The sequence below is a fragment of the Peromyscus leucopus genome, chromosome 4 (assembly GCF_004664715.2).
Source record: "Peromyscus leucopus breed LL Stock chromosome 4, UCI_PerLeu_2.1, whole genome shotgun sequence".
NCBI classification, from domain to species: Eukaryota; Metazoa; Chordata; class Mammalia; order Rodentia; family Cricetidae; genus Peromyscus; species Peromyscus leucopus.
Window position 1 is genome coordinate 21,722,962 of NC_051066.1, and position 21,966 is coordinate 21,744,927.

General features: G+C 38.9%; 1 protein-coding gene across 3 annotated transcripts in view; it reads left to right on the top strand.

The window, feature by feature from the left end:
* The window catches only part of Arhgap15 (Rho GTPase activating protein 15), a 602,692-nt gene that overhangs the window by 24,026 nt on the left and 556,700 nt on the right, over positions 1–21,966 (top strand). For 2 of the 3 annotated variants that reach the window (XM_037204746.1, XM_028881759.2), the window contains exon 2: positions 3,643–3,823. The exons of the other annotated variant lie outside the window; for it this stretch is intronic. In XM_037204746.1, the coding sequence (XP_037060641.1) occupies positions 3,643–3,823 (181 nt within the window). The remainder of the gene's footprint in view (positions 1–3,642; positions 3,824–21,966) is intronic. 3 annotated transcript variants of the gene reach the window in all.

The following is a 21,966-nucleotide window of genomic DNA, read 5'->3' on the forward strand; positions in this document are numbered from 1 at the left end:
TATATCGCTAATATATATACATAGAGGAAAGCATAATAAGCATGATTTTCATCATGGTCCAGTTTCAGGAACCCACCAGGACACACGGCACATCATCCTTATAGACAGGGAGGGCTACAATACAAGGATAGCTGAGGAAAGACAAGAAGCATGGTGTAGTAAGAAATGAACAACATAAGGCCAGATGAAAGGAAGCAGCAGTTAGGGGAGCGAAAAGAGCAAAAATCAAGAGCAACTGGCCCAAAGAGTCATACAGCTGAGGGAAAGCTCTGAAATAGGGAGATTGTCCCTAAGCAAATAACCAGGGAGGTCGGGACAGAAGTTTGCTAAGTAACCCTGCCTTTTGACAGTAGTATACCACTAGGCAATTCAGGGGCTGGTTTTAAAATGAGTATAAGAATTCACACGATGGGGCTATGCAAATATGGTGGCTAGATAATCTCAGTCAAAAGACAGAGACTTCAGCATGAATGAGTCCCCCACTAATATAACAAACATCCCACCCTTAGACTTTGAATCTATTGATTAATGTGGAATATCAAGCCTTGAATGTACTTGGAGAACTTCACTAAAAAATAAAAGACCTTTCTAGAGGAAAGTAAAATGTAATTATTTTAATATGAATTAAAATGTAATTAATTACCTCAATTTTTCCTTCATACCCATTGAAAGAGCTTCTATATTCAATCAGATAAATCTTACAACACGTTCAGATAGGCATATTAAAAAAAAGCATAGCTAATTGAACAACTTTCCTCTAAATAATTTTGCATATTATGACTGAGGTATGATAGAGTATAATCATTTAGTGTGTACAATGTATTCATTTTATTACATGAACATGGGACCATTTCAACATTTAATCAGTAAGACAAATATCCCTATCACTCCCACATTTCCTCCTACTCAATAATAGCTAGGTTATTATTGCCCCCACTGTCTTCTTCCTCCTTAAGCAATTGTTCTTTGAGTTTCTGTCCCGTGTTGGTTTCCACTCTTTTAGAACACTGTACTAATAAGACAGCAGAACAAATACTCTTCTTTTCTTTTTGAGACAGGTTCTTGTTATATAGCCCAGGCTGGCCTAGAACTCATCACCCTTCTGCTTCAGCTTCCCAAGTGCTGTAATTACAGATGTGTGATACCACAACCATTTACCACACTTCCAATTGTTCCACCTTTCCTTTGGACTGGCTTCATTCAGTAAACAGAATGAGTTTTCGATTCTTCATCTTAGTGTCTGTGAATAGATGGTTTCATTTTTAAGATGCTGAACTATGTACATAAATATGTGTCGGCAGATGGGTGCACCACAAGTATAGATGCCCTTGGAGAACAAAGGCTTTGGACCACCCTAGAGCTGGAATTAGAGGCTGTTGTGAGCAGCCATATATAAGGGGTGTGAACAGGACATGGGTCCTCTGTAACAGTGGTGTTTTACCTGCTGAGTTCACACCCCTTTATTTTCATTGTATAGATGCACTAGAATCTGTTCCTCTGTGCTGCTTTGGTTGGAATTATGTGCACACTTCACCTTCTTTGCCAGTATTACTGGGAAAGTCCTTAGTCCCTTTGCATTTATCTCCTCTATAACAATTGATTTGAATGTCTATTTCATAGGCATTTTAGAGAATCAGGAAATGAACTATTGTGAAGACTGACTACCATGTAGTAAATAAATCTGGACATATTTTTAAGCTATTGTAAGTTTCTTTTCTTATGACGGTGCTTCAAGACAGGGTTTCTGTGTGTAGCCCTGGCTGTCCTGAGACTTACTTTGTAGACCAGGCTGGATTTGAACTCAGGGATCTGCCTGCCTCTGCCTCCTGTGTGCTGGGAATTAAGGCATGCACCACCACTGCACAACTAGTTGTCGTAATTTTCTAATTGCCATTTATTATAAAATAACACTATTTTTCATATTAAAATACCTGTTTTACCTAGCACAGTGGTACATATCTGTAATCCTAGCACTGAAGGTAGAGGTAGAAGGGTTAGGAACTCAAAATCAAGGAAAGCCTAGGATGTGCAAGACCCTGTCCCAAGTCAAAACACAAACAAACAAAAAGCTCCAATTTATTCTTTGCTGCATATTTTAGTGCCCATTTTTCTTGATCTCTATATCAATTCTAATTCCATCTCAAACCTATGGATATCAATACTCTTGATTCCTCTAATGTAAGACTACTGTTCTTTTAAGTTATATTACCTTCTGGAATTGATGAGTCATTGCTTTGTCTAATGTTGTACCCAGGTGCCTAGTGTTGATAGCACAATGGTCAGGCTAGGAAAAGGTCATCAAGGTGCATCGGGGAAGCTGTGTTTGCGTCACAAATATTCCCTTAGATTTAGAGGGTGTGTTCTCAGGAGGGGCTCTGGGGGGACAGACGAAGAGTGTTCTTGCTCAGGTGCTGCCCCGAGTCTGCTTTATTTCCCTCATAGCTGCTTGTGTAAAGTGTGCCTATGCTGGATTTGCCAGTTAGCCTTTTTCTATTGAATATATATCATAAATAAATAAAATGTATAGGAAAAATAAGTAAATGCTGTTTTTCTTTTTCATTATATTCTTCTTAAATATAATGTCCAACTAATGCAGCAAACAGTTTAGTAGGCAGGTGTCAATGAACACAAGAATTTTAATTTCTCCCTGTGGATATTGTGAGAGGGGTCCATTAGGTCCGCTTGTTTTTCTCTGACGCTATTTCTACTTGATTCATATAATTTCTCTCTCTCTCTCTCTCTCTCTCTCTCTCTCTCTCTCTCTCTCTGTCACACACACACACACACACACACACACACACACACACACACAGTGCTAGTGGCACACACAATGTGCATACAAAACTGGCAGTGATGTAAATAATGAAAAGCCTGTATCTGTAATAGTGAAGAGTTAGCACCATCATTTCCCTAGACAGAAGACTGTATTACATAGAAATTTCTTTTTTTTTAAGATTTCATTTGGGGGGTTAAAAAGATAGCAGAGCAGCAAAGAGCACTGGCTGTTTTTTCAGGTGATGGGGATTTGATTCCTAGCCCTTAGGCAGCAAGCTAGCAACCATCTTTAAGTCCAGCTCCAGGTGATCTGATACCCTCTTCTGGTCTCCATGGGCACTGCATGAACATGTTGCACAGACATAATGCAGGCAAAGCATCAACACATATAAAGCAAAATGGCAAAAAATTATTTTAAAAAGATTTTTATTTTTAAAATGTTTGTGGGGTGGGATGGAGTTGGGCACATGAACGCAGTGCCCATGGGAGCCAGAAGAAAATGTTGGATCCCATGGAGCTGGAATAACTGCCAAGGCTGTGAGCTGCCCAAGGTGGGTGCTAGAAACTGAGACAGTTCTTATGCCATAGCAGTAGGTAGTCTTAGTGGTCGTAGTCATCTCTCCAGACCCTATACAGAAGTTTCTAATAAAATTAGATATTTCACAGATAGGAGTTAGGAGCTGTGATGCTTACAAACATCTGTCATCTGTAGGGGTGGAGGACAGAGCTGCTAAAAGCCAAGTGGCAACTGTCTTATTTCCTACTGGATTTTAGTAACTTGATGATTAAGAGGATTGTCTCCTCACTAATAGATTTTCACAGGAAGTGTATGTATTTATAGTAATATAATGTTTCATGTTTTACCAGGATAAGCTGTAGTGTGCAGACATCTACAAATTGTGATAACTCGTTGGAAACACAGAATTCTGCCCACCAAGCTACAGGAGTGGTGCAAATGAGAATCAAAAATGCCAACAGCCACCACGACAGGCTGAGCCAAACTAAATCCATGATCCTCACTGATGCTGGGAAGAAGGTCACTGAACCTGTAAGTCAAATACTCTAAACATGCCACTTCCTTTTAGCAGACAGATTTCAAAAAACAAAACAAAACAAAAACCAAAAACAACACCCCCAGCTAATTAGCTTTGTTTTGTTTGTTTATCTAATGTGCACCAGAAAACTGTTTTGTAATGGATTTTATCTTGCCTACTTATAGTCATAATAATATCCCCAGTTACAAGAGCAGAGCTGGGCCTAATCCAGAGCAATAAAGGGGATGTGGAGCCAGGCTGAAGAGCACCTTTGACTCATTTTAAGGGCGTCTGCTATCATGCTTCATTGTCATAAAAATAATGAGGTTATGCTAGCATGCGGCGTTTGTACTTCCAAATACAGTACATCACTTTGAAAAGCCAGAGGCTAAAATTAGCTAAGAATGAACTGAGGGGAAAAAAATCAACAACTAAAAAAATGTGAAAAATCTCTTTCTTAAAATCTCCCCCTAACCTAATAGAGAAGAGTTGAAATTGTGGTTTGATTTGCAGTAGGCTCCAATGGTGTGGCTATTTAAGGTTTGGAGAGGAAGCCATTTTGTTTCGATAATGTGTCATTAGAAAGATTTGAAATAAAATAGTTAGAGATGAACTCTACTGCCAATTGTGTCCCTGGCCCTGCACGCATCCTGAGCCACTATACCCACTGATTGCAATGAGTCTCCTCTGGTTAATTTTCTACCATAATGGTGGTAACTTGCAGCTGAGGCCATAGAATGTTACAAAATTATTTATGCAATGTTAGCCACTCTTTTGGACCCCAGATCTATTTTGTTTGTCACAGTGAGAGGAAGAGGGAGAAATAAGTTAGCTGGGGACAGACCATGAGTCCCAGTCACCCTGCAGAAGCATGTGAGCTATTAATTGAGTATTCTGTTAATATCATAGGGGCCTATGAAATATTCAGCTCCCTAACTGCGTTATTAAATGAGGTAAACTTACTGAGTATAATGTTACCAATTATATTTATTTTCCATTTTTCACTTGAATTTCAAGTGCAAAATGAACTCACAGCATTTTCAGGGGGTTGAGAAATATATGAATTTAATCATTTCTTCCTCAGGTGTTGTAGACAGACTTAATGTGAGAAAGCCAGTGTTGATACAGGGGGAGTGAGAAATCCATCCTTAGATAAGGTAACTGTGAGAAAAGCATTTTCCTTTATTGACTTTCTCATTTACAACAATTGTCTGCTGGGAGGCACAACACTGTTAGCTGCCTTCACTTTAAAAACAGCTAGCTGTTTGTCAACTATGAACTTAAGACAGTGGTTAGAGTCAATTATTGGACTCTCTATATGTTCTATCCATAAGAACGGTACCTTTGGAAAAGTTTAAAAGTTAAGTATATTTAATGATGCCTAACATATTTTATTGGCTGTGTTTAACAAAAGGCACTATGCCGCAGTTGTTTTTGACAAGCATGAAAACATCACAGCATGAGACTGCAAAAGGAATTATGGAGAGAAATTACAAGTGATCCATCTCTCAATGAATTATCCACCTCAATAGCCCGCAGAACTCAGCTACCAATTAACACCTACTTTATTACATGTTGGGATGTACTTAATAACTTTCATGTGTTTATGCACTATTACCTTGACTGATGCCTCTTGTACAATTAGGCATAATTGGCATATCAATATGCAAAAGTTAAAAGGATTAACCCTCTTAAAACTAATGAGCATTTCTGTATCCAGCTGCTAAATGAGACAAAATTAGCATTTTTCACTTTTGGGCAGGATTTGATCATGCAGTTTCTCATTGTTGGTATTACCTTGTTACATAACTTTAGTTTGGGGGGTTGTATGCTGGACTGCTGGAGAAAAAGAGTTTTCCAAAGTTAAATTAGCTGTAATTATCCCAGCTTTTGTTTCCGCATCCTTAGTCTGAGCAATATGGATTCCTCGATAAGGAACAAAAATAAAAGTTACTTCTGGTTATGTGTACTCAGTGCATAATTATATAAAAGGGGTGTTTTAGTGAGGATATGTCATTTCACGGAGAAAACTTGGCTCAGAGATCCTGTATTGAAAGCTTGCCATGGCACTAATTTTCTTTCTGTCTCAGTTCTTTTCATCTTTTTTTCCATGCACAATTTTCTGACTAGATACTGACAGAATGTAAAGTATTTTGGCATATTTATTCAAACAAGCCTGTTAAAGTTATCTGCTTGGTTTTTCAGAAGTTGGGTGATGGTGTGAGGTCAAGGGGGAGAGTTCGCACTTAGAAGGGGGAGGGAGATGTACCCTAAAAATTTGTATGCATGTTTGCACAAAGCAGTTTGTTTCAACAGAGACACATACATGAAAAATCTCTACAAAAGAAACATTAGGTGCTCAAAGGCTACACATAGGCTGTGTGTCTTGTTTAATAAAAATGTCTTATTTATAATATCTGTTTATTGGAAAGTCTCATTTTAAACTACTGGACTAACTGATAACATAAGCTGTCTGATATTCACAGTGATTTCATTATTATTTTTAATATTTTAAGGTAAAATCAATAGAAGTTTTCATTAATTCACAATTTCATTTGTTGAGTTACAGTATTTTTATATGACTGTTTACTTACAGCATACAATATTATGTCATTTGTAAGTCCTTTAAGATTCTGAAAATTGAAATGATTTTGAAATGCTAATGTAGTTCTTAAACCCAAGAAATACAAACAGGTGAATTTAGTTGGAAATTTGAGAATTCTGATGACCTAAATGTTTCAGGAAAGCATTTCAGTCACACAGGTACCCCACATGACATTAGAATGATATTAGTGTGTGTGTGTGTGTCTGTGTGTGTGTGTGTTTCTATTTAAACATCAAATAATTAATATCAAAATTTCAAGAAGTTGATTTGGTACTCAGGGAATGTTGGACAGGTAGGACTATTAGGTGTTGAAGGATGCAGTTTGCAAAACAATTGCCTCTCCGTTAAAGAAATCTGGAGCATTCCATTTGAGTGGGAAGGAAGCTTCCTGGTCTCTGTAGTGATCTGTTGTCCCATCCTGAGATGCATAGTGAGGCCTCTGAAAGGAGGGTAGCTTGTTTTCCAGAACACACTAGTTGGAAAAGCAGACAGCAAGGACAAAAAATGGAGCAAGTGAAGTTGCCTGTCAAAGGGCAGAAAGGCCAATGTGTAATTCAGCAAATAGCTGGTACAAAAGGTTCAGTGCACTTCGATGTCTATTTATCATAGGGATGCTTTAGTCTACCAGACAGTTTAAAATAGATATTAATGAACAGTTTAAACAGTCCAAATCAGGAAGCTACAAACACAGGATCTGCAGGCTGGAGCCATTTCAGCATTTAATGCTGGTGTCTTCCGCAGTGACAAGCATGAATATTCACCATTTCCATCCTGCAAACCCACAGAAGGGCATTACTACATTCATGGCCATCATGAACAGAGAAATATGTTTTCACTGGTGTTTAGATGAGGACTTAGGTCAAGCCATCCCTAAGTGTTAACATACAAGATTCCTCTTACCCCTGTTAACACACTGCCTCTGTTCTCTCTCTCTCTCTTTCATTTCAATGTATTATCAGAAAAAAAGAGGAAACAATTTTCTTTTGTTTCTTACTTCTGTCATTATAGGATACTTGCCAAAGTTGTGGCTAGCCAAAAAGGCAGACATAAAAATCACTACTAAAAATATAAGCCTTCTGTTTCGCAGACTTTTTGAGAAATATTATGAGATTGTAGGGCATGTCCGTATTTACTTCAAATCAAGCTTATAGTTAGGGTTGAGGCTTTGTTTGGATAAATCGTCCTGAAGTGGATCCTGATATTTAATTAAAATGACACTAAATCACATTGAATTGATAAGACTTGGCATCTCAAACAAAGGTAATTGCCCGTATTGGTTTTGTGCAAAAATAGCGCTGCTTGGAAAATGTGCAGGCAACACAGACTGTCAACTCCATTTATAGATCGATATGTGAAAACCATTGATCAGGCAGGCATGTGTAACAGTAACACTTTGCATTTATTTGTTGTTTTTATACCACATTAAGGCTTACAGGATTATAGACTTCCTAAATATTTTGACTTCCTCATAAATATATGATCTGTTGCATGTTAATTAAATGAGAGTCTGCAGCCATTTCTAAAATTGTTTTTAGTTTGATGGTTTCCTTTTATTGCCATGGATCGTATGATCTGAAAATGGATTAGTTTTCTTTTGCATAAAGATTATTAAAGCTTATTTTAATGTGTCCTATTTAATGTAAGATGTGACTGCCGTTTTGCTTTGGAAAACATAGACACAGACAGTTATTTTCTCGTAGTGAGTGGCTGATCTGTTTTTTATTAACTGGGCATTCTCAGTGCACAGGGTAGAATTATTTCCTGACATATTCTGCACACCCAAAAAATAACAGGTATTCTTGATTTCTCTGATAGAATTTGTTTTCTTTCTTTTCTTTTTATCTAGCTCTGTGACACAGGCATCTGATTGAACATTATGTAGAAAACAAACTGATCATTTCAATTAAATTTTAAACACACACCAATGCAATCTGAATTCTATCTTTCTGATTTGAAAACAAGCCTCATGAACTGTCCTTCTGTGCTGCATTCTGCAGCTGAATCTTCCTTATCTCATCAGTGTAAGGACAGTGTTTTGTTCCTAATCTTTATTGGACTATTGTAGATGACATTTGTAAGCCATTTTGGTTTATAAGGAAAAGCTGAGGACAGTGGAGTGAGACTCTCCGCAGATCCAAAGCTCTGATACGACGACGCAATAATGTATCTTCCACTGCAATTTTCTTTGCCACTGAGAGGTCAATTCTGTTGAAGAATCTTTTTGTACCCTCTGTAAACGTTAGGAGTGCTGCTTTCAAGACAACATTCAGCTTTGTGCATGATATTAAAATGCTACAAGAAGCAAGACTTCAGACACACGAAGATTAAAGAAAATGAAACAAGAACAATACACAGAAACTCCCAGGTTGCCTAAGGTAACCAGCCTCCAGCTGTTGGCAGTCATGCAGTGGAGCAGATGAAAAAGTTTGTTAGTCAGAATTTCCACTTTCCTACAATATGCCCCAGAGAAGATTCAAACCCCAACAGAGGTTTCCGTCTCTGTCTGTGCCACCCTGTGCCATTTCATGCTGGGGAATCTTTTAACTCTATTTACCAAGTACAAATTGGGGTTCCCAAAAGGTGGGGGAAGTGTATGGTAAAATTAAAGAGTCCATACTTCAAAGAATGAGCCAGGGCTCTGGAGTTCACACACGTGGCAAGCACCGTTTTCCTTTATACTTGAGCACAGAGCTAAATTTGTTTATAATCTCCTACTGATTGAACATGGTGCAGAATGTACATGAGATACATTTTTTTAAAAGTTAGTCCTCTGATTACTAATTTGAATCCAAAACTCTAACCTTGTTAGCATCTGGACTTATTTCCATAATAACAACCCCTTCAGAACCTACAAAGTAATGAATAATTGACAACAAATGAAATGTTTTGATAGTTGTCGGCACAAAGCATGTTTAATGTTTTGTGTTGCTTCCTAGCTAATTATGTAGATGACACATTTGTCAGACCTTGACTGCCATTAGAAACGTGTTTCCAGAGGGGAGAAAAACAGGCTATTCATAGAGTAATTAACTAGAATGCTCAATGACCTGTGAGAGATTCAAATCGCTGCCAGTTCAGACATTGTTTTGTTACAGAGCAGAGGGGTAATTAAAATTCCAAATTACAGTCTTATGATGGAGCATTTGTTTGTTGACAGTATACTCTTACTCTAGTTTGTTAATTCTTTTTTAAATTGCTTCTAATCCATTTTATAGCTTTAGTAGTCCCGTCTTTGAATTTACTGACAACTAATATTATGGTAAATTGTACTTGAATGGAGGACTGCCTGCTTCAGTTCCCTGGGAGCACAAGGTGGGTGGGACAGAGACGGTCCCTCCTGAAACTGACATACAAGGTGCTGTCAGCGGAATGTCACTGCCCCGAAACATCTTGTTAAACACTCCATTCCCAGCTCTGTGTTAGGGGCAATGTCTCAGTAAAAAAAAAAAAAAAAAAAACCCACAGAGATCAAAAGGAAAATTTCAGTGAACACCTAAAAATACTGAAAGAAACCTGCCCCCAACAAGAAATGATAGATGAGGTTTTGAGCACACAGAAAGAAGAGAGAGGAGGTAGCCCTGTGGAGGCGGACTTGAGGAGCGTGTGGAGACAGGTGCTGGGTTAATTTCGTGGGATACAGCAGTGCACAGAGAAGCTCAGACACATCACTCAATGTGGCAGTTTTTGCAGCGATACTTTCAACCCAGGTCAATAAGAAACCTGGGATAACAGGTGTCACTTCCGTGGCTTTTCCAGGAAGTGTTCGAGAGGTTTGCAAATCTAGAGGGCTACACTAGCCTAGAAAGCTTCAGCTCCAGCACAACATTTATGTAGGTTGCTGAAAGTGAGACTATAGTTTTATTAAAGAGATCTGACAGAAGTCACACGGTGTTTGATGCAGGCGAGTTGACAGAGGCATCCAGTGGGCACTGATTATCCTGAAGTCACTGTCAGCTAGGATTGATTTTCACTTCTCCGTTTATGTAACGGTTCCTGTAATACAGCTGACCCCGAATCACGTTACCTTGTCATTTCTCTGCATGGATCAAGAAGAGATGAGCTGAAAATAGCGAGACACCGACCTTGAACTTGCCAGAGAAGTGAGAAGTGACAGTGGGGTTTTCTGTAGTTCATGCACAAAGATGAAAGCAGGCTGCTCTCTGCTGAGTTCAGCGCAGCAGCACAAGGGGGCAGAACAGCACTGGAGATCACAGGTAAAAGCTTTAGCACCGTGTGCAGAAGCCGGAATCTGTGTGAGAGCAGAGGTCTGATTTTTTACATCTTAGTGAGACATAAAGGAGAATTACTGATGAATCAAAATCTCGGGTCCCATGATGTCCCTAGTCAGTAATCTAAAATTATACATTCTAATTAAAAGAGGTTACCTAATATTCCGAGTGCCAGCAACTATGCTTTTCCAACCGGTTATCTTCAGTGCCTCTTCTTTTATTCATGTTACTCTACCCTCAAAACAACTGTGAACTGTACTCAGCATTAGTAAGAGAGTCTTATGACAAGCTCCAATGGTGACCCGTCAGTTTGAGAAAGGTGAAATCCAAGGTAAAGAATGGGTTTTGCCAATGAATTCAAGTTTGCTGGTATGTTGCAGCTTTTCCAATTTTAATATTTGCCTCCATTTCCAATAACTGCCTTTTTGTAGACCGTGATTACAGGCAAGGTTAACTTAAACCAAGGCATAGTGAACAGTCCTTTACTTACTGAAGCTGAACCATCATTGGTTCATAAGTGGTGTTCACACAGTTTCCCACGTTAGGCCGAGGACTGAGAGAAAAGCAAAGAACAACTCAACTAAAGCCCAGGTTATAGATGCCTGGTGCAATGCCACAATGCCATCTTTGCATGTGTGATGGTTCATCAATATTTCTGAAAATCTATGTAATACCTAGATATTTTCTTACATGTAGTAAATTCTACATGTCTGCATACAGGCTTATAGCATTTGTGAATGCATACAGAGTTCTGTATCTGCATTTATAGTATGTATACATATCTATAAAGAAATACCACCCAAGTAAGCTCATCCGTATTTATATAAGTAACATGCTTTTGTACTCATTTGTGTATTTCTGGAAAATAATACACACACACACACATATATTTGCAGACAGAAATATCAATATCAGTTTAATAATCTTTTGAGATTCAGCTCAGTATGTAGTGACAATCTTAAGTTCTAAAAAATAAGTGGGATCTTTATTTTTAGGGTACAATAAATTGGGAATCATTCTGTCACCAAAAATGAGTCTAAAAATATTTTCAGTACATGGGTCATTTCAGAATTTCTTAATACCTATATTTTAGCCTCTGAAACAAGGAAAATATCAGTACTCTGACTTTCCATGATTAGGGGAGGGAGTATGTCAGGGGATATTGAGGGCCTTAACATTCTGAAGTGTGTGTGTGTGTGTGTGTGTGTGTGTGTGTGTGTGTGTGTGTGTGTGTGTGTATGTGGCTGATGCCTTTCAGGAAGTCCTGGGAAGCTGTCTGAGAGTCTCGAAGACTTCTCCTTCCTGCTCTGAGGAGTAGTGTGAGCACATAGACCTCCAGGTGCCCTTTCCTAGGCAGTAGTAAATCCATCCCTAAACGGTTGATTAGCCTCTGCTTCTAAGGTCACTGATGACATAAAGCCGTCGGTGGCTAAAACAATTCCCCAGAGTTTTGGTTTGGATTTTACTTTTTTCTATTCCCTCTCTTCAGTTTGCAAGGCTTTTAATAAGGAACTCCACTCCCCGATGTGTTCAGATTCGGTTTATTGTTGCCATCTGTTTAATTATCCTCTCAGGTTTGTGTCGGGAAGCATGAAAGTATTTTCTCCAGCCTTTGAATCCCTATGTTCCTGAAGAGATGTGGGTAAAGTACGTGTCAGTTTTCAAAGAGCGTATTAAAAACTGATAAGCAGAACCATCTCCAAACAGCAACTCCGAAGGCCAAGGCATTATTTTGTACATTAATGCTTGTTGCAACTAATTAGCAAATGTACAGCCTTGTGGCTCGGTGGCAGACGCACACGATGCCGTCTCGGTTACATGCAGTCTCCTATGGTGCTTCTTGCAGGTGACAGGTTTTGGTGATTTCTGTTTCCTTACGATGCGCTGACAATAAGTTTATCGGAGGAAGAGAGGGGATTTGAGTTGCGACAGCACATGTGTTTGTCATATGTCAAGCAGGTTTAAGGAAGTGCTAGTGTTAAAAAGCAGCAAATACGTGAAAACAAGGACGGCCTCTTTGGGGAAAGAGGAAAAAATGAAAGGGAACTCAGAATCGTTTTATCCTTCCCTGTTCCCCCACTTTCCCAGTCCCCTCAGTCCTCTATCTTTCCCATTACAACTATTATATTATAGCATTGAATCTTTTTCGTTGTTTTTTTTTTTTCACTCTGAGACTCAGTGCCATGATTTTTCTCTGGTGGACACTATTCTCACATTTTATCTGATGCATTTTTTTCCCCGACGCAGAAATCTTTGAAAAACAACGTAGTGGCTGGCATAGACTCGTTATCAGGTCATACCAAAATTAATCTGTATACTGGCATCTGGGTAAAATAACACACACTGAAGCAAATCAGTGTGTCAATATCCAGAGGTCACTCAGAAACTCCAACAAGAAGGAAACCTAGCACATTTACACCCCGAATCAAAGAAGTCAAATAACTACCCATGAGGAGGTACTTCAATAAACGACCTGATTTTTCCTGAGATTCCTATATTATGTTTTATGGTATTCAGAAATGTCAGTCTTGTTTTTATTCACTGTCTTCCCAAGGCATCAGAAACAGAGGTAATCAGAACGCTGTTCTATTATTGCAGTGTGGGTGGCCACACTGTGTTGTAGCCTTATGCTTATACAGGCTCTCTGGCAGGGAGGAGTAATGAATGGGTGCACTAAACTTTCCTCCTCTGTTACCTTTGGGCACCTGACCTGCTTTCTTTCCCACAGGGTGAAAGAGAGCTACAGTCTCGTATATGCAATGAGAAGGGACATGTGTCTCCTTGCATCGAATTGTCCTGGATCATATCATGTAGCACGAAGTGACCCAATATAGGAAGACAGGAAAACAAAGTGACAGTTTTGTTTAATATAAACCAACATCGGAACAAGAGGCCCAAACCTCCAGGCCCACGGCCAGATCGCAGATCACGAAGTGGCCAGAGCTGGTGATTTCCTCTTGAATTTGTCCAAGGCACAGTCTTTAATCAAAAGAACAAGGTTAATGAAGAAATAAGCCTAGCTTTGGTCAGGCAAACCAAGTGTAAGTACCACAGTTTTGAGAATCCACAGGAAAGCGAATCTGGCTGATACTTGATAATACATCACCCACTGTGGTCTCTCCTATTGATCACTGCCCAACAATGGGCAACCTTTCACAGTGGCTTCCTCCTTTACCATGAATTATTGACAGTGCTAATGCCAATAGCACATGACCAAATAGACAGGAAAGAAATTTAAATTTCTTGTGTAGTATCCTTAACTCCTGTGCTATTAAAAGAGAGAGGGAGAGAGAGAAAGACAGAGACAGAGATACAGAGAGACAATGTGACAGAGAGAGAGAGAGAGAGAGAGAGAGAGAGAGAGAGAGAGAGAAAGGAGCTCTTAGAAATCCTTTTACACGTAGAAATAATGTGATATTCTTAGAATTCTTGCCTATAACTAACACCTGTCCTCTCTACATGAATACTTTCCTTTACAATAGAATGATCACTGTGTCAACTCAACCTGAGGATCCTTCAAGTGTTCCCAAAACAGAAAGCAGAACAGAACAATTGCTTCCTTCCACACATTCATTTGTTCCTTTACTTCTTCAATAAACATATTACTAATGTCAGAATTGCTTTGGAAGCTGAGGAATGAAGCAAATAGTGCTTCTGTCTCCTTGCAGGTTACCTACTCATTGAGTGAAGTTAACTGCTAATCCTCCTGGACTAGGCCTAACCTGCCCAGTTCAGGGAGACCCTAACGCCAGCGCTGCCTCAACTTTTCGTGCGGTTGCTAGAGCCATTGGATTGCATTTTGTTACACATACACCATGCTTCAAAATGGCCAGGGAACCCAGAAATGTTCTTTATTTTCACTTCCTGCAGGCTGTCTCCCTGTGGTTGTAAATCCCAAATAAAACCTTTTTCTTTTTAAAATATGTTTAGAATTGTGGGTTCCCACATGACTTTAAACTCTCATGTGTACAGTTTGACACCTCTCCTGTGTGCTGTTAGCTGGATGCACACAAGCTAGTTGAAGATGATTTTGACAACAGACAAAGCTGCAGTTGTTCTTATCTGGTTAAGTGTGTTGGTCCTCTTCTACTCACTGCTGATTTTAACCCATCCTCTGTACTTATAAAATTAATTATAAATTTAATTGATGTTAAAATAATGCTTTATGAATAAAAATAAAATATTAATGTATTTGTTTATCTGATTTCAGTAGAACTGAACATGGACCTAACTTAGACATTTACAGAGTAATCAAAACTCTCATAGTCTTGCCTTCTAAAATTTTTCCTTGGTTCTTTGCTTTGAGATTTGATGGAACATTATCCTTCACCTTCTCATGATTTATGGAGTTGTGTGGGACTGATTGCAGCTTATACTTGATCTAATTTATAAGCCTATCAAAGCAGTCCCTACCATTAGTGTTTTCCTGTCTATACTGGATGAACAAATCACTATTGCCCTTAAAAATGTGCCACTGATCTTGTGCTTACACTAGATCAAAAGGGACATTATCCATGAAGGAAAGCCCAGACCACAGGGTGAGTCACTGAGGAACTATCTTGAGGCATATTCCACCCAGAAGAAAGGGAGGAAAATGAGCATTTATATGAGAAATGTATTTAAATTGCTTAGACATGCCCGAGCCAAGATATAGTGTCAGCTGGTTATTAAAATAAACTAGTCTGTTAACAGCACTGCCCAAGTAGAGGTGCTTTTCTGATCTTCTTGGTGACCTGATCATACACCAAATGGCACTATTAAGTCTTTATAATTTCTTGTTTCTCCTGTTTAAGTAAATAACTGTCTAGCTATGAGAATGGATGACGAAATGTGGATTAGATTCAGGATGTACTAAGTTGTGTTATTCCTCACCTTTTACCTGTAAAGATGAGCTCTCTTTCACTCATGTTGCCCTTTCTAACTCCAAGTCCCCCACCTGTTTAGTTGGGGCCAGCCTTGGATGACTTATGCAAAGATCATCATCCTGTACCCATAAGTCTGAAAACTGCTTTTCACCTACAATGCATAGACTTGCTTCAGACTGTTCTCACCACAGTCTACCCCGACTTTCTGTCTACCATGCTCTTTCTTTGAGGTTGATAAATTACAAACAAGTGACCAATCCACTGACCCAAATGAGTCCCCAGTTATTTTTATTCAGCTGAAGTGTTTTTGTTTTGTTTTGCTTTTAGCATTTTTGAATGTAAATGCTTAGCTGGATGTGTGACGCCTTCTTGAAGGTTATATGACCTGCTTAGCCATGGACTTTGCATTGAGTACCTTATAGCCATTCCATCGGCTGCCTTTCCCCAAGTGAGGACACCATGTGGAAAGTCAGAGTGTGCCAATTGTCTTTACACATGGGAACTCAGACGCTGACAGTTGCTACTCATAAATTTGGAAATGTAGTCTCTACCACATTTCAGTGACAGTATAAAAACAATCTTTCTTTATAGCTAAAGATGAATTTTCTTACTCAGATTTTCTTCTTTGGGTTTAATTTCAATTTTAGACTCTTACATTACTGTAAATTAACAAACATCTTGCTGCCTCTTAGACACCACTAAAAAAGTAACTGTGTTGTCTCAGGAAATGGTGTTCTCTTGTCACCAAGTTATAAATACTCTGTTTACTCTAGGTTATCTGTGGTTTAATTCTCACATGTTCTGTAAAAATCATTCGGAAATGATGGGAAGCTAGCTGCCTTGAAAGTCAGAACAACTTGTGGTGATTTAGAAGTCTTATCAGAAGGACTACACAGGCCCTCAGAAGCAAGGGGTGAGACGTGATGCACCATATTTTACACAAAATTAAATCACCTTAGGTTTGAGTAGTTACCTAACCCTTTACCATTTATCATACATTTTGACTAATTAATCTTAAATTGAAGTTTTCTAAACTTTGTTTGAATCTTTACCTCCTTTTCAAGAGCATGTGACAGCCCATAAGAAGTGAAAACATACAGGAAAATGAACTCTACAAATACAGTCAACTTAGCTCCCCAGAACTAAGACTTACTCCAGCAGCCGGCGTTTTATCCAATAGAAGCCTTCATGGAAACGGAACAGCAGTGTCACATGAGGAAGAAGCATTCCTCAGTAGCACAGATCGGAGGCCTCGCAGGACATCTGAGTTTACAGTTGGGATTCTGCTTTCAGCAGCTTCATTGCACGTTTTCCTTCTGTCTTTTTAATTGCACTGACATTTTAACATTGTCACTGCCCTATTGTATTTGTATTTAGAATTCTTCTGTCATAAGCTGGTTCCCCAAAGAACATTCAAGATCCCATTGAAGTAGCTGTTGTCCCATCTAAATGAGTCCTAGTGCTCCTCAAGTTCACGACAGGCCCCCTAGTGATGATGCTTCCTAGTAGGCATTCCAGCCAGCAATTCTAATTTTAATGTCTCCAATCCAGTTTTGACTTGCCCACTGAGGGTGTATGAAACTGTACAGTCAAATCAAGACACATAGATCTCCTGAGTATAACTTCTCCAAGTCCCTGATTCTGTGTAGGAATAAGCCTTTGAAAGAGGAAGGCAAAGTTGTTTATATGTTAGAGAGGTCATTTACATAAATAAAACTTCAGGAACCTTTATCCTTTGCTGATTTCTGGAAACAGAAATTATTATGCTCATGACCAGAAATCACCAATGAGAAATCAAAGAGTTTGTTTGCTGAGAAGTGGCCCTTCTTGGTTCTGTAAGAGCTGTCGGCAGCCAGTGTCTCTTTCAGTGTAGAACAAAGCACATGTTCAAAGTTTCAACCAGTTACATTTCAGTCAGTGAGGACTAAGATATTTTAGGAATTATAAAGCCATATGTGATCCATGCCCTCACAGATCTCCATGATAGTCCTTACAATACGCTTTTTCACTCCACTCAGTTAATGGGTCCCTTAATTATGAATCTGGGGTAGTGCTAGGCAGTCTTAGGGACAAATCCTGCCTCTTGCCCCTTACTAATCATCTTAGTTTGAACTCATGACAGGGTCTTTTAATGCTTTTAGTAAGATAAATGTGAAAATAAGTCGGGAGGTGGTAGTGCAAACCTTTAATCCCAGTACTTGACAGGTAGAGGCAGGCAGATCTCTGTGAGCTCAAGGCCAGCCTGGTCTTCAGAGCAAGCTCCAGGACAGCCACAGCTACACAAAAAACCCTGTCTCTAAAACAAAACAAAACAAAACAAAACAAAACAGTAAAAATTTCTATCATCTACAGAATAATAAAGATGAAACAGCATGATGTGTACAAAGCCTGTGGGCATTTGTGTAGTATCTTAACTTTTTATTAAATCACTATTATGATTAAACTATCCATCTGCAGTGTCTCAGTTCTGTACCTTTAAGTCGCCTCATGAGTTACCCTCCCATTTTATCTTGTCCTTTCAGTGAATAGGTTGTGAATGTCTATCTATGTTCTGACCTATTCTGATTAAGACCAACTTGAGTGTTTATTTAGTTTCTTCTTGATTTTAGCTTGGCTTCTTACTCAGGTCTCTGAAATATGCTGTTATTTTAATCATGCCTGTTGGATTCTCCCTTCTGTTGTGACTCATGGTTAGCTCTTGCACTACACTAATAGAAAAGTTCAACAATTGGAAGCATCCATTATGTGCTTGGAACTGTGCTGTGTAACAAAAGATTTCCTTAACTGGTAACAACGGCAGACTGGCAACGGGGCTAAGAGGTGGTTCTAAGACTGTCTAATCCCAAAGCTGGAGCTTCTAGCAGGATGTTCCTTATATTACTCCTGGAGAGAATGACTGGGAATCAGGTGTGTCACTGAGTTTATACCTAATAAAATTGACTCCAAGACCCAATTAAAACATAGCCTCCTGTGCTCAGTTTTATGTCCGGCTTTCTTTTGTCTGAACTCTGACAACAAATACTCACCTTTTTAGTTATATAATTATCCATTATTCATAGCCTTGGTGTTCTTTCTTTCTTTGTAAACTTTCTAACTTTCTTACTGCTGTTCAGGATTTCATATTTATATAGTATAAAGCACCTACTCAACTGAAAACTTCTCGAATTCAGACCTCATGCCAAATCTTGCCAAAAATGGCATTGGATATTATTTTACTTTAAAAATATTTTAGAAGGCTCAAAACATCATAGATCTAATAATACCCAAAGTGCCAAGCAGGTTATTCTCAAAGACACATGATAAACCAACCTGCTTCCATATTGGGATTGAAGTGGCAACCACAAGGCCAGCAAGGGTCTGCACCAGGTCCTCTGCATATATGTCATGGCTGTTAGCTTAGTCTTCTTGTGGAACTCCTAATAGTGGGAGTTCCTGACTCTTTTGCTAGCTCTTGGGACTCCTTTCCTCCTATTGTATTACCTTGTCCAGCCTGGCTATGAGGGATTTTGCCTTGTCTTACTGTATCCAGTTTTGCCATGTTTGGCTGTTGTCTTTTGAAGGCCTGCTGTTTTCTGAAGGGAAAGAGAGGAGGAGTTTATCTGGGGGAGAGTGGAGGTTGGCAGAAGCTGGGAGGAATGGAGGGAGGAGAAAATGTGGTCAGGATATATTGTATGAGAGAAGAATCCATTCTCAATTTTAAAAAAAGAAAGTCATCTTACAGTAAAGACAAACTATGCTCATTCCTGTTTATGCTTAAATCTGTTTCTCAAGGATTGGGCTATGCCCCACCTGTAACCTTAACTATGAATAGTTTTATACTGCCTATTCCAGGAAATGGTAACTATGCCTTTGCTTCTAAAGTTTGTTATGACCACCTGCTGTTATGATTACATTGTTATGACCACCTTGTTATGACCACTTTGCAACCCTGCCTGTGTTTCATGAGACTGTTGACCAACATCTTATGCTGATGTTCTGCTTCTGGAACCCCACCTGTTTACTTGCCAAGTCACCCATTCAGAAACTCTCTACTCCTAAGCTAAAAAAAAAAAAAAAAAAACAAAAAAAAACATTATCTTCCCCCTGTCCAATGCCGAACTCTTGAACCCTGCCCTATGGAAAGACAGCCGTGTACATGAATAAAGCTTGCTTTAATTAATTTGGCCATGATTTGGGACAGTGGTCTTTCTTCTTGCATCTATGGGATTAACACACAGAAAGAGCAAAGGCCAAAAAATTGCCATAGCTCAACTGTGCTTCACCCCACCAATGGTGAAGATGCTGCTGTGGAGAAACTGAGACCAAAACAGGCAGCTTAACCTCTTCAACAGATCTTTCAGAGAGTAAAGTGGCCGAAACTGGCAAACACCCCTCTACTGCACAGGCATTATTTTGTGAGACAGCCAGAATTCTGTTGCTCTTCAAACTTCCACATTTTTTCATTAAGAGACCAGAACACTCCAGAAACAACACAATGGGAATCATAGGGTGCTAGCAGTAGAGTAAGCCAGCCAGGGACCAGCAGTGACTATGACAGCCCTGTTAGGATTTGAGCTTGAGTTATAAGAAGCCTAAGAAAAGGAAGACAATGTTGCAGTTTTCTAGCCATAGCTAATCAGTCTGATGTAATAGAGAGCTCTGCAGGAAGAGCTGAGGATGTTCCTGCTTGTGGCTTTCAAAGCCATAGGAGGCATTCTTGTTGTTGTTAAAATGCCTCAAGGTATACCTAGCTCCAGGAAGGAAAATCATCTGCCCATGTAGATAATAAATTTTAACCAGGAATAGTCACATGACCTTTTATAAGCATTGAAGTTTGCATTTAGTTCTATGTACTGGAAAAGTGAACATAGAAGATTAAATAAGTAACATTTTTATGTCATGAAATGTGCTCTTTCTCTCTCTCTCTGAGTGTGTGTGTGTGTGTGTGTGTGTGTGTGTGTGTTAGTAATACAGAGGCAGACATTTCCTAATCAATTTTAGGAAAATGGGGATAAAAATTGTCAAAGACATGGGCTCGTCCCCTCTTTCTGCTCACTATCTTTTGAATGTAGCTCATTTCCTATTGCTTCTGCTCTTGCGGCCAGCAGGTGGCTGCTTTCCTTTCAGTCTTTAGTTTTTCAGCTAAATGCCAGGAAACACATGCAAAGGGGAAAAGCCCGTGTGCAAGTTGAGCCTACTCTCCTTTAAATGAATAAGGAAGAAAGGAAAAAAAGGAAAAAGAAAAAACCTATTTAGTGGTCTCTACCAGCCTATGGTTAGAAATGTATCACATTCACATTTAGTTTCAATGAAAATTGGGAAACGTAATTAGGACACTTACCTGATATAAACAAAATAATTTTGGGTAGATGTAAGATAAAAGATAATGTTAAACAACCATAATTCAGGGTTGAAGTGGTTGACATTCCTTAGATTGTCAGGACCTTTGCAGTCTACTGTGAGTTTGGGCTTTATCGTTTGATGCACAATTATAGGCCACTGAAGGATTCTAAGCTGATTAAGTCCCTCTGCTGAGTGAGAGAAGAGTTGAAAAACAAAAGATAGAAACTCAGGGGACTATCAGGCACTTTAATCATACTCTTTACATAGTAAATCACAGTAGCTTGTCCTAGATTGGTGGAGTAAAGACAGATGGAGACAAAATAAAGAATATATTCAATGTAAAATGATTAAAAAAAAAAAAAAAAAAAAGATCAGCTACCAGTAGAGAGAGAGAGAGGGAGGGAGGGAGGAAGGGAGGGAGGGAGCGAGGGAGGGAGGGAGGGAGTGAGGGAGGGCTTTTCAATGCTATGATAGGGAAGAAAATGGATGGGTGGTTGTGCCTATCACTGAACTGGGAAGAACACAGCAACAGAGTCCTCAGCTAAGGTATCAAGTGAGCATGAGCTTTCAGGAATACATCCAAGTAATAGTTACAAATTGACCATCAGGTATGTGAGATAGGAGCTTCGTATATATGCCTTGGAGAGGCATTTTGATGTCAGCCACCAACATTTAGTGATTAATGCCACAGAAACAGTCAAAATCCCATTGAGACATAATATAGTTACAGAAAAGTGAATGTTCATGGATATATAAAAATATTTATCTATATGCATGTATGTGCTTTGATATCCATGTAAGTGTGTATATGATAATAACATTAAAGATACCTGTATGCTTTCATATACATGGATGTGCATATGTTATAATAATATTAGAGATACATAATGTTTTAAATGTTATTTTTTTCCTCTCTTGTAACAGGAAAACTCAAAACTTTTAATCTTTTCATAGAAATATCAGTTCCTGATTAAGAGACTCATTTTGTCATTGCAATATCAGAAGGAAGAAAAAATATCAAAATTGACCAGAAAACAACACCTGGCTACAACAACATGCAAAATAAATGTTCCAAGATAGAGTCAAAGTGCAAACATTAGGGGAGAGGTAAAAACAAGCTGCAGACAGATTATAGA